A 17,866-nucleotide genomic window follows, 5' to 3' on the forward strand; every position below is an offset into this window, starting at 1 on the left:
CTACTCACTACATCTCGGGGACAAATACTGTACTTTTTACTCCACTATTTGTCTGACAGCATTAGTCATTTAGGACCTTCTTATTTAGTAAAAACATGCATTTCCAAAGGGGGGGATTTTTATAAACTGAACAATTAGATGTTCTTTTATTGGCTGAGAAAGTTCTCTAAACTGGAAAATGCATTGTCACAAAGCTGAGAACCGTTTTTCTTACCCTCACTTTTTTTTTTTAGAGAGAGATGCATGGTTCTAAATTGTCATTGTCCATGACCCTACAAACATCTGACATTAAAGAATGTGAAACATTACATTAAATTAACCAACAGTATATAAAGTAATTAAAATATGATCAATCTTAAATAACTACAGCAGTAAAAGGCACATGAATACAGCAGTAATATTTATCCAAAGACATTATATACAATAGGAAAATACATACAGGGACCATTTTACTGCACAGCATGTACTTTTACTTTTGATACTTTCAGCACATTCTGCTAATAATACTTGCATACATTTACTTAACTAAGGATTTAAATGCATTAGTTTTACTAGTAGTGCAGTATTTTCACAGTGTGGCATTAGTAGGCTTACTTTAAAGGACCTGAATACTTCCTCCAAAACTGGTAAAAACCTGCATTATACTCAACACCATAATTTAAGTGCTGATGTAAAGTAACCAAGTAAATTTACACTAGTCCTGTACTTAAATGGCCTATAGCTTTGCCTTGAAATATTTCCATTTCAAGCTGCTTTTTTACCATTACATGTATGTGTTAGCTGAAGTTACTTTTTCAGATTAAAATTTACATGAAAACACCAGAGTATGTTATAAAACATTAAATCATGTCAAAGATTAAATCGCTTATTCTCAAACTTTTTGGTTGACAAAGTAGCAGCGTCTAGTTGAAGCCCCCTGTCACACTGAGCTATTGGGTCATTTAAAAATAAATTTACCCTATAAACTTCTCACCTGGTTTCATTCTTATAAACTGTTCAAGACCTGTTACTTTACAAAAACATGAGCAAGATCCCAACAAAAATCGTTTGCACTGAAGAATTTTTCCTAAACCCGCAACCCCCCCAGATTTATATTGCAACCTTTTAGAAGAAGCACGACCCCTGGACTGATCAGCAATAAAACTCTGTATAATCTAGCTGCATCTTGAACAGCTACAACAATAAATTCCTACTTTACATTAACAATAAAAAAGATAATACATGAAAAATGTTTGATCACAAAGGCATTTTTTCTTCATAATAAGCACTTTTCCTTTTGATGGTATACTGTAAGCATATTTTGCTACTTGTCTATTAGTTTCACTTTAGTCTGATTTTTAATCAGAACCTTAACTTGTAAATCAGCATTTCTATGTTGTTTTTCAGGCACTTCAAATTAAGTAAAACCACAGTTTAAAAACGTAATAACTGTCTTCCAATAAGATCAGTACACACACCAGACTGCCAGCATCATTTGCTACAAGGCCCCAAGATCCAATCAGCACTCCTGCTGGAATACTTTTACCTGATTGTATTTGTGGTAGTCTGAGATCATTCGGGGGCTCCTTGAGGTCTGGGGCCCCTGCAGTTGCCTGGTTTATAATCCAGTTTGCATCATGTTAAATCATTTTAGCTCACAACTCCATTTTTTCTGTTTTCTTCCATTACAAAAGTGCAGTGCAAACTCTCAAACACGAGTAATGTGTAAAGTGTGAATTTACTACACCGGGAGATTTTACTCTGAACTCCCAAACATTGCCGTCTTGACTTTCATGCAAAACTCCCTCCTATTTTCCACAAATCTGCATGTTTCGTTTGAGAGAACACATATGTGCATATTGACAGTTGGTATTAGCTCATGCTGTGTTAAAAAGTAACAGTGGTGTTTGTTGACCCAAACTAAACACAGATGTGTTAAAAGGAAATCCTCAGAGTGAACATCCTGCTTTTGTTCTTGAAAAGGTTTGGATTTACTGCGGTCTTCGTTTTGCAGTTTTGAAATCCAACATTACTAATATAATGGCAGTATTACCACATAGGAAAAGTACTCAGTGAAGTAGCTTTTAATGACGCATTTCTCTCCTTAACTGGTGTCATATAGAGGAAAACACCTCTACGCTGTGAATTGAATTTGTCAGATGTTTTAGAAAAATGAGACAGCCCACCAGACAATGGGGAGATAAAACCTAACAACATGCCAGGTCAAAAGAAACATGCTCTTTGTTAATTTTATCAACTTAAAGCACAGAAGCCACACTCCTTGCGTAAGATCATGCTCCAGCTTGTCCTAGAAGCTTAACATGCTGCTAGATTTAATGATAAAGTTGACTCATACTCTAGCTCTGGTGTAGCGATTCAAAACTCCCCTCTTACTCAATCTTAACCCAGCTGGGAATGTGTTCATGCAATTCACACACTTCAGAACATTTGACATTTTTCTGAGCACTGAGGGAATTAATTGTGCTGTCATTTTGACATATTATATGACGTTTATGTTACTGCTAAATCATGTAAATTAAAAAATGGACAGAGGTAAAAAAAAAAAAAAAAAAAAAAAAAATCAGCCTGAGTATAATCTTTACTACAAAATGTGACAAATAAATTACATCTAGCACTGCATAATGTTGCCTAGCACCAGTTTATGCAGCAACACTCAAATTCAGACAACACCTGAATCTGGTTCTTTGGTCTCTAAATGGATGTGCACACCTTAAAAAGGCCCAGTAAACTTCTGACCAGTATCCTTAACTCAACCAGATACTGTAAACACATGAAAACTTTTTTGTCTTAGTGCCTACTCTGCAGCTTGAGATTCAATGTCATGTTCAGGAGAGGGAATTCGTTTGGCGTTTCATGTTGCGCTTCACAGAATCTCAGTCTTGAAAACTAAACTGTACACTCTGCAGGATTTTGCAGTTTGATCTCCAAGTCTGTATCAGACAAGTGAAGTCCTGTTGCCAGCGTCCTCCTCCCTGAACCGTCTCATCTGAAGGTGGAGCGGCTGTCAGCTGATTGGTATGACATCATCATTGACTGGAACTCTGCAAAGACAGTGAAAAGAAGCATGAAATCCCTGATGTCTTTTCAACACCACCATGTATATAAAGAAACACCTGAATACTTTCCACTTTAAGTCGTTAGAAAGGATAGTTAATTAACGGATCAGCAAATTCTTTTACATACTTTCAGTCGTAAGTTACACATCAATGATATGAGTATAGATACTTAAACCTTTAAGACCCTTGAATCTTAGTTCAATAGTCTTTCGGCAACATTATACATCAATAAATAAACAAATAATCAAAGTTAAAGAAAAGAAATGCTAACGTGCTAAATGTTAACACTCACAAATTCATCTCATCTGGTTTCGCAATTGCAAGCACTGCAAGATCTTAAACAGTGACTGTATCATGTTTCCTAAATTAGACACTCACAGTTGTGTCTAATGTTTTCTATTGGGCTCATGCATTCTTATGAAATGACAAATAACAGCTTGGGTGTTGCAGATTTTGTGAAATGGGCCCCAGCTTCATTAGAAATCTGTGCTTGTGGTTTTATAAAAGCATGAAAGCATGAGCAAAAAAAAAAAAAAAAAAAAAAAATCACATTCAAATATTGCTAAATCCTAAAAGTACATGTTATCACATATTATCAACTAAACCAGGTTCATTGGTAATCTACTAATCCACTCATTTTGTGTTGAGATATTACATCCAAGCTGTTACAAAGGAAACAAGAATTCAAACCCCAAGCTGCTCCTTCAAACTGGAGGGCTTTCTCTACAAACTCCTGCTCCATTATCACAATGTTATTGTTGGGATTATTTCCTACAGGTCATACCAGCAAAAGCATGCCTTTTTATTCTCTGGGATTCCACCTTCCGGCACATTTGGCACCAATAAAGAAAACACACAATGAAGGAAGACAGAAGAGGTCTCACTTTGTGGTGACTGAGTGTAAATCCACAAAACAAGCACTTTGAAACCGATAGCCTTGTGTTTTCAACACTTTGGCCGTTTACTCTCAAGACAAACAGCAAATTGTGTTCTCAAGACATCAAACCAAAATTGTTCCTTCATCTTTATGATGTCCTATAGGCAACACATTTTACTGCTGGGTTGAGATATCAGTTCTGTCCGTTTGATCTCTCGCAGACCAACTCTCAGTCTCTCGCAGAAAACTGCTGCAGCCTTTTGGAGGATGTAAATGTACACTCAACAAAAACATGAACTCACACAGATTGTTCACAAATGTGTTCAAATCTGCGTTAGTGAGCAGTCTACCTTTACCAAGATCATCCTGACAGGTGTGGCACATCCAGATGCTGACTAAACAGCATGATTATTGCAAAGCTGTGCCTTGGACTGGTCACAGTAAAAGGCCATGCTAAAATGTGCAGTTTTATCACACCACAATGCCACAGATGTCCCCCACAAAATTTTAGAGAAATAAAACTTTTGTGTGCAGAGAATGAGTCTTGGATCTTTTAAAATGGGTGTGAAAACCAAAGTCTTGCATTTATATTCTTTTGAGTGCACTTCATAGAGAGCGAGAAAGTTGTGTTCAATCATTGTTCGAGTTCTGATTGTATTCATGCACAGCTCTTTCAAACATAACTATTTGCCTAAGTTTCTTTATTACACTGTCCAATCCCACCACTTTTCATGAACTGCAGCTGTTACATTTAAGCCCAAATACATTTATTAGGTAAATATTTATGTCGTGATTTGAAGCTGAAGAGTCATTTCATTGACAGTAACGTTTGCCACATCCAAAATGAATTTTCCTTTACAGGACATTTGAACCATAATATGATTTTAAATGACAAGCGTGATATATTGGCTTTTAAATAAATGAAAAGTTTTAAATCAAAATGGAGCAGGGATTCTTGCTTCTCAACTTGTTTTCCAAACAAGATACCGTACTCAAGAGGGAAAAGATAACAGTAAAAGAAGCTAATTGTATGCAGATGAAATTTAATCCAGTAAGACGTTAAAACGTTTGCCGAGAACACTGATCTAATTTTTGTGAGCACAGTGAGGCAGAGATACTCAGAAAAATGAAATTTAAGTCAGGTCAGAGGCTGCAAATGACTGCAATTACACAGTCTGTGCAACTTCACAAGAGTACTAATGACAAAATTTAGCCAATTGTAAAAGGCCACTGGCAGTTTTATGTTAATTTCGAAAAAAGAGGTTACAGATTCAGTTGCATTACATAATGGCTACATTATGAATGGCTATTGAAACTACACTTCCTTAAACACTTAGACATCCAGAGTAGGAAACCCCAGATGGCTCTGGCTTAAAAAAATAAAAATAAACATCTGTCCAACATGCAAGAAAAAACAGACGGTCAGAGTGATAATGTTTGGTGAAACAGAGGTGATGGAAGAGCATGGAATGGAAAGGGAGAAACAGATTGTCTGAGCTGCAATATTTCATTCATGGACTCCCATAAAAAATAAAGCACACAAAACAGTCACACTGCTAACAGATCCAGTTCTTTTCCAACGATTACGTGACAAAACTTTAACAGTATACAAACATTAAAAGCACTGACAGGAGCTGGAGGGGGGAGGGGGAGATGGGGCGCAGGATTGTGCACAACTCTATACAAATATCTCCAGAAGTTGCTTTTGTAGGCTAAACAACATAATTTTTAACTCACAAAATAGTCTTGTGCATTTGAAGTGGAAGGAAGGTGATGGCTACATAAACCGAGCCTGTTTTCTGTTTACAGCGAAGCATTTTCCTCAACAGTAACAATTAACTCAATGGGGGAAGCGGACAATATGTTGAAAAGTTAGAAAACATTTTAGGAAGCTTAAAAGAAGCAGAAACAAAAGCCAAACTAAGAAACCACAAACTGGGGAAGTGCTACTTTTGGTTGAGCCTTTTAACTTTGCTGTTTGATAGAAACAGACGGTTTGAGAGGAAGAAATGATGCTTTAACACGCACAAAGTGGTGCAAAAGTTCTGAACTGTAGTTTTAAACGGGATATGGAGAAAATAAAATCACAATAATATACAACAGATTGCTTTGGCGTATTAGGAAATAATTGTCAGACATGTCATCTAATTAAGAAAGAGGCAATACTTTGTGAGGCGTTTCTAATAAAAGTAAAACATACACACACCAGGGAGCCATGAACTGTACTATACACCACATTGAAGACAACTGGAGTTAGATCTTCAAATTTCACCCATCTGTCAAAACTAACCACAACACTTAAAACTTTTCTGGCTCATTTTGGGTCCCAGAGTTGAGCGTGACTGGTTTAGATTAGAGGCAACTCCGTAAAGACGGAGCAACGGCTGGGGGTGGGAGGAGGGTGGTGGTGGTGAGGAGGGAGGGGGGGAGAGGGGGGGTTCTTCCCAGTGTGCAGCCTCTCTGTAATCAGCCCATCACTGGGTGTGCCTGCATAGCTCCCACCACTAATTTCATTGCTCTCAGACCACGTAAGACAGAGCCAAACCACAGCTTGGAGGAAACTCCACTCCAGTCTGCTGCTTGCTGATGATAGAGATCGGCTCAGAGAAAAGGAATGAGCAGAAAACAGGGGCATAGAGAGAAATACAAGGTCTTGCTGTAGCAGCAAGGTGTAAGCAATGCAAGCTGAAATGCTACTTCTCAATGGCATGTGTATATACATACAATGTTATTTCATAGTGTTGTTTGGTTAGGTAAGGGCTGATGGAGCAACTTAAAAGGAAGATGTGATTGTAATATTTTAAATGCTATTTGACATTTTCAATGTTACTTTAGTGGTGAGTCCAACTACTATACATCAAGCTCTTCAAACTAGTTTTAAACACCTGCTACAGCTGTCTAGGGTAATGAACAGGAGGGATTCATTTCACGCTGCATGCGGCAGCGTTTTGTTTTGAGGCAAACAAAAGATACTGAATCATTTGCACAAGCAGATGAAGCCCCGATGGCTGTACATGATAATTGAAGAGTGACAATTCATTTTAGGAAAAGGCATGTCTGTGGCACTCATGCTGTTTGTCATTGTTGAATTCTGGTGCAGAAATACAACGGCGAAGATCGTATCGCAGCAATAATATAACCAGAATGAAAAGAGAAAAAAAAAATGTTTTTATGAACCTCAGCTGAAGAGTGGTTTCTACTACAGACTGATTTCATTCACAGTCACATGACAGCAATGCAGTAAATTAATTGTTCCAATAGTCGACAAGCAGCCATCCCATTGTAATGAAATGCCAAGTCAAATAATAAAACAAATAGACAGTGTAAATAAATGAGTCATAAGCTAACAAACATTACCGGGAATTCAAACTATAGCATCTCTCATGTTACACTGATGTTTATAGAGCAGCACCCGGGTGTGAAAGTGTGCGTGTGTATAGCAGGGTGTGTGATGAAACATCACAGATTATTTAAGCATGGCAAACACTACTGTGAACACTGTCATACCGTTGGCAGCAGCAGAATACAGAGTGTCTGAGATGAACATCGGTCTGACTGCTCTCCTCTAGAATAGGAAAATCCTTCTGCTCCCTGAGGAACTTCTGCAGGTCCGTCAACGGGAACCCATCCTTCTGGTAGTTCTGTTAGCGATAAAGAAAAAGCACAGCAAAGTTTAAAAGCGGGACAATTAACAAAAAGTTTGATTGATTTTAAAAAGACAACATGGAACAAACAGCTAAAAAAAAAAAAGGTCCCCAGATTTAACATTTTCAGACAAGTACTTAGACACCCTTCACGTAATAAGATCTACAGCTTTCCAAAATTTCCTTAATGGCATCCTTTGATCATCTGTATAACCTAGCTAGATGTTCAGTTTACTCTCATATATGACAAAGACTTACAGATTCTCACTGTATTTCCTGGCCCTGACAAACATTTGAGCTCAGAGAAAAAAAAAAAACAGAACGTGGTCCAGGTACTGCTCTGGCCTGTCACGTACCCACTTGTCCTACTCTGGGACCCGTCACAGAGCCCCAGAAATTTTCTGGCATGCTTGAAATTATCACCACAAAAACAGAGGTGAGAGTTAGTTCAAGCCACTCCAGGACAAGTCATGAAGGCAGCAGTGAGTGACAGCTACTGAGAGCGAGAGAAGGTAGCAGCACATAAACAACATTGTGTTTTCAGTGCAACAGAAAAGAAACACTGTTGTAATTGGTTTGTTTTGTCTGCACCCAGTTTTGTAGTGTGAGCACCACAATGTCAATAGGACAGAACATACAGGAAACATTGTTGTTTAGGGACTTCAGGATTTCCAAAGTGCTCGGCACCACTGAAGTCCCTGTCAGGTAACAAGAAATAAAAGCACCACAGCTTTCACCTCACTTAGTTACCTTGATGGTCTCATAAGCGTCAGTGATGAGGGCGATGAAGAGTGACAGCACCATGTAGATGAACAGGGAGATGAAGGAGTAGAGGTAAGCCCGGCTGAAGAGCCACACTAAGGTGTTTTTGTCCTTCAGCTGGGCAAAGGTAGTGAACATGTCATCGCCATTCACCAGGGAGAACAGGCACTCTGCCACACGACTCAGGCCCTCGAACTAAAGAGATGGAGAGCAGGGAATGATAATGCAATAAGCAGTGAACACAAGGGCAGAGAATCAACATACATTGTTTTGAAACAATGAACATATGAAGGAAAATAAAATTGTGGGTTTTTTTTCAGATTTCTTTTCTACTAATTGTTTTGTTAAATTGAATCAAATTATTTTTTCTATTAATAATTTGTCCTGAAAAAAAATAAAAGATACTTGTATAACAAAACTGCAAACAATCTTCACAAGTGAGATGCTGAAACTAGCAAGATGTGGTCACATTTTTGATGAAAATAAAATGATTATCAATATAATCAATGATCAACTAAATACATAATAATTTCCATAAGGGCCTAAAAGGCTGTAAATCACTGATAGAAAATGGAGCCATGGGTCATAACCATCAGACTAACACAGGTAAACGAGTCATTTCAGATTACGACTACTAATAAAATGAGACATGCAAAACGTACTGTTCAAGACGACAACATGGAAACCCAGTTAAAAAAAAAAAAAAATCTATTCTGCTTGTGTAATTTTTGTGACTTTTAAAAATTAACATCTTTTGACTGTAAATTAAACAAAATTTTATTTTTCAAAAATCTTTTTAAAACTAATAAAAAAATGCTGGTTCTGACAGTTATAGGGTTACATAGAAGACAACAGACAGAAGAGCAAAATATCGAGGCGGGGCGATAAAGGCAGAAAAGGAGAACAAAGAGACAGATGGCTGAAAGGGAGAGCTGAAAGCTGGACACGAACATTATGAAAGAAGCCCCCAAAATGTGATAGGATCTAAAGACAACATTCCTTAGCCATGCAATGGACCCAGAGCAAAGCACTTGAAGACGTGTGGAAAGGCAAGTCATAGGACATCCTCTGTTTATTTCTTCAGTAAATACACAGAGGATCCTGTAAGGACTGACAGCACAGACCAGGGGACCCCCCCCAGCTGCCACAATGTAAATATCATGTCAAAGTATGGACTGTGCATATTTAAGGAATTGAAATCTGTTTCACTTCCACTGCAGGCATAGCAGGTGAAATCACGTTCACTTCCACCAACTAAGGATGACAAAGCTGCAACTGTTGCCACAAATATACATTTTAACAACTTTTTATTTATGCTGGATCTGGAAGAAAAAGTGATGTTAATAAAACAACTGTGCAGATGCATTCTCAGTGCTTCTGATTCTCGGTCAATCATGGACATGTTGACTCTTCAAAACCAGCCCATGATATATTTACAGTAGTTACTCCTCCTCAGTTTAAGATCATAAACAAATTTGTTGAGTGAGACGCGAGACGGCTGTTCTCAGTCTATCTCACATCTGTTGTTGCTGCTGAAACGCCTACTTTGCTTCGACTTCCGTAAATAATTTATCTTCAAGGGCAAGGACAGCTAAACACACATATATTCCCTGATGGCATTTGCTGTCCAGGGCTCTCCCAGTCAAGGTGCCTGTCTGTCCGGGTTTTAAGACGTGGTTCAAATTTCACTCGACTGAGATTAAAAAAAAAATTAATTAGATGTTTGCAGAGTGTACAAAGTGTACCTTGATTCTTACTGCCTAAATGTGAAGGCTACTGGTTAGTGCATCCTGTACAGAGTTTGCTGAGGTGTGTGAGCTTTAAAGGGTTAAAAACTTGTCCCGGTTTAAAAAAAAATCTGATTGTATTCAGGGGGCCGACCTCGCCATGTAATCGATAGACACCAGTATAAGTCCAACAGGGACTTTGTTGTGCGTCATCCCTCATTTCTCTCCCATTGTTATCTGTCTCCTTTACAGTGTCCTCTGCCAAATAAAATAAATCTGGTTGTTTCACAGAAAGACATAAGTGTGCATACATGGATAGTGTAACAATGTCCGTGACTGTAGCCAGTCTGTGTGTCCGTGTTTACAGAGCTGCAGCTGCTGAAGCCTGGGAAATAAAGGATGAACATTCGCTGACATCTAGAGGCTAAATAGCAGACTTACACCATCTTAAAAACTGAACTCAGGTCTGCATGGGGAAGCAGAAGTACATTTTTTGCAGTTTCCTCAAAAAATGTAAACATAAATGCTGAAACTGCAGTTCGGAAGTAACAGATGGAGAAAGCATGACGTGTTAGAAGAACACTGCAACGCAAGTGATAAGTGACAATTTTCATTAAAAAAAAAAAAAGGACTGTAAAATCATTGAGTTTAAACTCACAACAGCGCTGAAAACGGTTGTTTAATCTTTTGTTTTAGTTCCTCTAAATCCAATATTGTAAAGAACATCTGGATTATTTTTCTTGATTAACATTCATTTATATTACATAAATATATATTAAAAAAATACTTTGTACACAGGAATCATGAATTAATTATTTCTCAGTGCTAATGTTCATAATCAATGACAACACAATAATTAAGGTATTTTAGCATGTTTAGTCACAAAATAGTTTTTCAGTCAATTTCAAGAAGACACATTTGCGACTTCCTTTATTCCACCTCACACCTGTGGCCTCAGCAATTTTTTTTCCATGAATAAGCAGGGTTAGTCACTAAAAAATGTGAACTTGATAGTTCCTCTAATTTTTCCACACTCAGCGTCAGTACAGGGATTAAGACCAGCATTAATTAAACCATCTCCACTGCTTCTGCTCTCCTCAAACCTGTTACCTTCTCATGGTACGGCCCCAGGACGATCCATCCGCAGAACGTATAGCCGAGGTAGATCATGCCGGCACAGCAGCAGAAGCGCAGGACCTTGGGGAAGGCTGCTTTCATGGTTAAAATCAGCACCTAAACATGCAAGACGTGTGCAGGCATTGATGTTAAACCATAAGGGAATCATGAAAGACGATATTTGAGACTTCAGAGGGCAGGTTCAGGTATACACACGTACATAGTGGAGGCAAAACATTTCAGTTTTACAACTCGTAATTAAAGTGACTTTCTCCATGTCGACATGTTACTTGCTGCACTTTAATAAAAGCTCATACTATTACCATGAGCTCCCCAGATCATCTTTACCTGATCATAACAGCAGAATATCAACAATTTCAGTTCATCAATCTTTCAGAGATTCCCCGAGTGAACTGTAGCTGTGAATGTTTCAAACACTCCACAAAAACATCTCTTATGATGGTCAATCTGAATTTAGATATCTGTACGATTAAAAAACAAATAAGGTGTCAGACTCACATTGTATTTCTGGAAGTATCCCAGGTACCTGATCACACCGACCCACACCAATAATGTCGATGTTCCCAAAAAGATACTGCACACATCATAACTGGTTAGACTCTGCAGGCGAGACGGAGAGAGAAATCACCAAAAAAGGCCTGACATGTCTTGTACCAGGAAATCAGACCTCTATCAAGCCCTGGACAGTTTTCAGATGTTCCGTTTTTAGAGTAAGTGGCGAATGTTGCTTGTGAAAACTACACTAATTCTAACTAATACGTTCGCCATTTTAGGTTTTTAATGCAACCAAATGGGCACTGAGACATTAAATCTAAACTTCCTACTACATGAATTGAGTTCGAAAGGGCTTCCTTTCTTTGGATTTTTTTAAGAACATATTCACGAATTTGACACATTTATGTCCAACAAGAATGTGTCAAATCATCATTGTATTTCATATAAAACTGTCAGTAGTTCAGTTGCACTGTGGGTTAAATTAGGTACAACAATTTAATAGGAATGAACAATACTTGGAATAGAAAATAAAAAGAGATGTTATTTTTGGTTTGCCCGCATCAATTTTGATGATTTGTTGTTTTTTTTACCGTCCTTCAGGAGTCCAAGAATATGATAAGAGTCCAATGCCAAATTGGTGGAGTACTTTTGAAAAGAAAAACTTACATTTTCACCAACCTAACCTCAAAAAAATACTTGAGTGGAAAAAAAAACCTAGAGCCTTCCCAAAATTAAAATTGACCATTTATCCAAGAGGAGTGTTTTGAAATCACAGTCAAGAGTGAGTATTTCTACCTCTGTCAAACACTCAACATGGTGGCCATAAAAAGAACAGCATGATTCAAATAAACAGGTCTTTACAGTGTCCACATGGACTTGTTTCATTCCAAAGTCCAGCAGACACTCAGAGGGTAATTTAACAGTTATGTAACAGGGTGTAAAATCAAAGGTGATGGCAAGCAGTTTGCTTCACATTACTATGATCCTGACTAGTCACAACCCTGACTGTAATTATTTTCGTTCCCTGATCTGATGATCCCTACATTTATCAGATACTGTTACAATACAGATCTAAAAAAACAAATTAACCTAACTTTATTTTACAGCACAGGAAAGAGTAAACCAACACAAAACTTTTTTTACATAAAGATTTCTGCGTCTCCATTTCTTTACATTTATTCAACACATGCCATAGAGTAATCTCAATCAGTTTTAGGCCTTAGACATTCAGAAAGAAGAAGATTATTATTTTACCTTTGCTTGTATTTCCATCTTCAGTATGGATCCAATGATGGCCAAGAGGTCGCTGACAATGACCATCACGTACCAACCATTCAGAAACTCCTTCTGGTCATCTTCGCACACTTTATGATTGTAGTTCTCATGAAAGAATCGGGAGAATCTCTTGAAAAAACAACAATGCAAGTTCAGTCTCTCATGGAAAACGTCTTCAACACAGCATCAGGTCAGCAGGACTAAAAGGAAAATCCCCATTTTGTGGGGATTGTGGCGCTAAAAAAATCATCTTCACTGTAGCTACTATCAGAAGACAGAAGTTCCACAATGCAGGTTTAAGAAGGAAGGGAGATTTGAGAAAATCTTTAAAAAAAAAAAAAAAAAAAGGAGAGAGCTCAATGGCTTATAGTAGAACCAAGAAAGGAGGACAGTGGGAGAACTAAAGATAATATATATTTTTTAAATTCCCTGTATGGTGTTGTACAATGTGAGCAGAGACTGAACAGCTGACCTGGAGTAACCTGACCGCCAGGATGATGGAGCGTGTGCACAACACGGCTGATGTCAGGCAAACCAGAATGACGAAGCAGTCAAACACAAGCAGATAGTGTGTGTTCTTCTGAGCTGAAACACACAAAATGTGTGCGTGAGAGAGTTTATCTTTTACACAACTCCCTCACACTCAGTGCGAACACTGATATGGAAAGGAAATACCCCACAAACAGTAACCGTTGCCTCGAAACCAAACTCCTTAACATCCACTTTGTTCTGAGTACTTTTGGGGCAAAAACGGTACTTAATTATTTTTAACTGTTTTCATCTTTTTAGAGACAAAAGGTGAAATTTAGTGAACAGGCCAGTGTAACACAACAATAAACATCATAACAACATGGTTATCTACAAGGGTCAAATGCAGTTCAAGAAAAAAAAAATCTTGAAATTTTAGATATTTAAACAGTAAATATTACAAACATGCATTTGCACACCGACCATTGTCTTTACACTAGAAAACTAAAATGTACAATCAGTTCTTAATGCCACAATCTGTCCTGTGTTTCCTCTTTGTTATAGTTTTATTTTTCTTTCAGGTTAGAGAACGACAACTTACCCGTCCCAGATATCTTCCAGTCTTTGCATGCGCTGCTCTGAGCGTCAATGTCCAGAAATATTTTCACCTTTCCACTATGACGCTGGTTGTCAAATGTTATCTGGGGACAAAATTAAAAGAGATCAAAATATGCATCCCGATATCACCTCATCAGTTGTTTTTTAACCTTCACATGCAGTTTATGATGCCAATACATGTATACCGTGACATAAAAGAGGTAGCAGTCCGGTAACTCCCGTGAACGCACTGTTTGCAGGTTGATCCCCTCCAGCTGGAAAGTTATTTTGATGTCAACAAGTCTGGAAAAGGAGTTCATCGGGTGGATTAAAAAGGTGATTTTAATGTGAAAAAGAAACATTATGTGTTATTAGCACTGTAACAATGGAACTGCATACCTGTAAAAGTCCAGATCAAAAAAGGATGAATTCCTGGTTCTCCATTGATTTTTAGTCTTTAGATCAAGTGACATACAATCTGTGGGGAGGGATATGAACAGAGTGAGAAAATGACATGATATGACCTAAATAAATGCCGCTGTATGTGTGCAACACAAACACACATTTCCACAATTCAAACAGTGAGAAACGGTCAACTATTGATTCTTGAACTTTTTATATAACTTGTGATTTAATAAATCAGATTTGGCCACTGCAATTACAGATACACCAAGATGGAAATTCAGGGCCGGAAACAATAAGCAATAATTATCAAAAATGCAAAAATGTTAAAGAGAAACAACTATTTAATTTTCTTCCTAATTGGCCGATGAAACGTGAGATTGTGAATCCGTGATTGCAATGATTGTAAAACCTTTCAAATGTCAAATTAATCTGAAGCTCTAATTCACTGTGTCCAATATTAACTTTTTGGCCTTTTCTATATGAATTTGGATCTTACATTTACATTGCAGGTGACCAAGTTTGCAATTTAACATCAAAATGAAAATTCTAAGAGTATTTTAAAGCATATAATTTGAGAGTAAAACAACAAAAAGGTGCAATGGAGATGTTTAGATGCTAAATAACAAATCTATATTGGTCAGGTAATAAAAAAAAGAACAAAAAAAAAAGAAACATGTAAATGTTCACTCTCACCTGTCTCCAGATGGGCGTCAATGTCATAGGCTTCGTCTGATGGGTCCACGCTTCCCCTCTTGTAGTATTCCTTACAGATGATGAGAGGCTGCAGCTTGCCATCTTCATCATCAGCGTAACTGATAGGCCCCACAGAGAGCTGGCCCAACTGGCTGTACTGTAAATATTAGAGGCCTCAGGTAAAAACTCACTGTCCCAGGGAGAACGTAATGAAGCTGAAAACTGCCGTAGCAAAGCAAAACATGAAGTAGGTGGGGGGAAAAAAATAACACTTAAGGTCACTTTCTTAGGATTATTAGATAAATGCAAGATACTTTAAATCACACTGAGTATGTTTATAAGAATCTTGTATCCAGGATCATGACAGAGTCCAGATTTCTGATCATGTTCGATCATCCTCATGCAACCTGGACACTCAGAGCTTAGTTAGCCGTGCTAACTAAGCTCTGAGTGTCCAGGTTGCATGCAGAAGCATGCAGAAGCACTCGCAAGGATTAAGAAGAAAAAAAAAAAGAAAAAAAACCTTGTTCAATAACCCATCATAAATATAACAAAAATACAATGTCAAAATCCTGTAAGTTTTGCATCATCTGCATCAGCAAACATTTTTCTCAATATTACCAAAGCCAGAGGTGCATTGGTTGGACTCACCTGATCCAGGACATAAAACAGACGGTCATAGACGCCATGCTGGGTGTAGACAGCGACACTGTAGTCATCCTCGTCCACCCCACTGTAGTCCTTCAGGAAGAGGTTTTTGAGGGCCACGGTGTTCTCCTCTTTGTAGGCAACCACCAGCTGGTTGTTGAGGCCGAAGAGGACGAGCTGTGAGGAAACAAGAGGCCATAAAAAAATAGAAAAAAAAAATAAAAAAAACTTGTACATTTCATGTAAATGCAATATACATGACAAGTAATAATTAGAAGTGTGGAGGCAAAGTTCTTTCTGTTTTTGGATGTAGTGTTTTTAGTTTTGGGGGATATTTGTTCAAGCCAATCTAGAAATATACTTGTGTTGTAGCTTTATATTTTTACACAGCGCTCAGTCTTTAGTTGTCCCTCGTTTGTCTGTTTTAAAAGTAGGAGTTGAACTCATCATGGACTACATTGTCTGACAATATTTTGGGTACTTTTATTTGGCAATTTGTAATTTCTACAACTATCATTTTTGTATGGTAATTGTATTACTTCTTAAGATATCAATAAAGCTCTTTTGAGAAGTTACTTTATGCTGTTTGATGGAATGTTTTCCACTAGTGAAACAACAACAACAACAACGACTATTTATCTGTGCAACATTAAAAATACAAAACACAGTACAAATTTCTTCATTGTTTGTATTGAAAGCAGTCAGCAGCAAGACGACACATGTTCAGATGTGTGTATGTATTTCATGTGTCAGTGCCAGCTGTAAAACTTGTTAAATCATACAAAGTTTTCACCACATATACACAAACTCATTTGCTTTTACTGCCCTTGTCTGTAGTGCATTGGGCAGACTATAGCTCCAGGAAGCATTTTCTGGGTGGTTCTTCTTTCCACTAGGACTTTCTGACTCTACATCAAACCCACTGCACATACCTGTGTGGTGACCATGACAATTTTCAGAATCTGGACTCCCATTTTCCAGGGTAGGTGTCGTCGGGCCTTGTACTTCTCACAGGGGCTCATGAAGTAATACTTCAGGTCATCTCTCAGTTTATCCTCTTTGATAATGTCTTGAGTCATGATAGAGCTGAACCAGAAAGACAACATCATACAGGAGTTAAAAATTAACATGTATTATACAGATGTGCGTGTCAGACCTTAAATTTTAGCTAATGTTTCTAAGAAAAAGGCAGAATATGACTCGAGGGAGGAAAAAGCAGAAGTGAAAGTGTGAGAATGCAGTTATTTCCTGAGAAATAGTTGGGTTTGTCATTACACCAAACTGGTCTTCTCTCACAGGAAGAACTCCATGTACTGAGTACACTGCCTGCATTCAGGCTGCTGCCTGGGTTTAAGTCCAAGGTTAGTTCAGTGAGTGCACTTTCAATATTTTCCCAACAGTTTGTCAACACAGGCCCGCAGAGGCAGCGCAAATCTCCTGGAGCTGCATTTTGCTTTCAGGGTTACTGTCTCACAAATACAAGGTCTTGGCTTAACTACACCTCTGTCATGTCTCATGTCAATTATATCAGCTGATGGAATATTTGGGCTGTTGTTTTAATGTTGGATAAAAGTAATTCGATTTTCAAAAATATCCAGTGTTTCAACAAGCAATACGTCTGGTTATATTTCAGAAAAGTTTTTTTTTTTTTTTTTTTTCAAAACAATTTGAAGTGCAAAGCAAGTTTTAAAAGTCAGTATTTAAAAAAAGACACTTACCTAACTGAGTTGCTTCTATCGAGATATCTAACCAATAATTCCATGATTGATTACCCCCCGTGAAAATCCCCAATTGATCGAGTGATGTTCTTACAGGGCCGACAGACACTTGAGACAGAGCGGACTGTCTTCAGCTGGGTCTTCTGTGAGACCTCGGAGTTTATCGGCAGCCAATCAGGAAATGAGTTTCAGGCGGCGCACAGGCACCGGTGAGGCCCCCCGGCGGCCACCAAGAGGATCGAAACAGGTCCGCAGTAAAAACGTTAAACAACTTTACTTCAGCACAAGACATCAGACTTCAGCGAATTTTGACCCCATACCAAAAAAAAGTCTGTCTTTCTGCCTGCCTGCCTGACTGCTTGTC

General features: G+C 38.0%; 1 protein-coding gene across 1 annotated transcript; it reads right to left on the bottom strand.

Annotated features, from left to right (window-relative positions):
* Positions 1-387: 387 nt before the first annotated feature.
* On the bottom strand, positions 388-17,748 carry mcoln2 (mucolipin TRP cation channel 2). Its single transcript, XM_069150002.1, has 13 exons — positions 16,717-17,748; positions 15,788-15,961; positions 15,137-15,293; positions 14,438-14,516; positions 14,245-14,341; positions 14,043-14,142; positions 13,446-13,558; positions 12,953-13,102; positions 11,702-11,803; positions 11,177-11,299; positions 8,328-8,534; positions 7,441-7,574; positions 388-3,041 (listed from the first exon to the last, which is right to left on the bottom strand). Exons 1-13 carry the CDS (start codon positions 16,912-16,914, stop codon positions 3,005-3,007), a joined length of 1,671 nt encoding a protein of 556 aa, XP_069006103.1. The 5' UTR covers positions 16,915-17,748; the 3' UTR covers positions 388-3,004.
* Between the last annotated feature and the right edge of the window lie 118 nt (positions 17,749-17,866).

The sequence above is a fragment of the Embiotoca jacksoni genome, unplaced genomic scaffold, assembly GCF_022577435.1.
Source record: "Embiotoca jacksoni isolate LCO1_2020_lvr unplaced genomic scaffold, fEmbJac1.0.p SCAF_16, whole genome shotgun sequence".
NCBI classification, from domain to species: Eukaryota; Metazoa; Chordata; class Actinopteri; family Embiotocidae; genus Embiotoca; species Embiotoca jacksoni.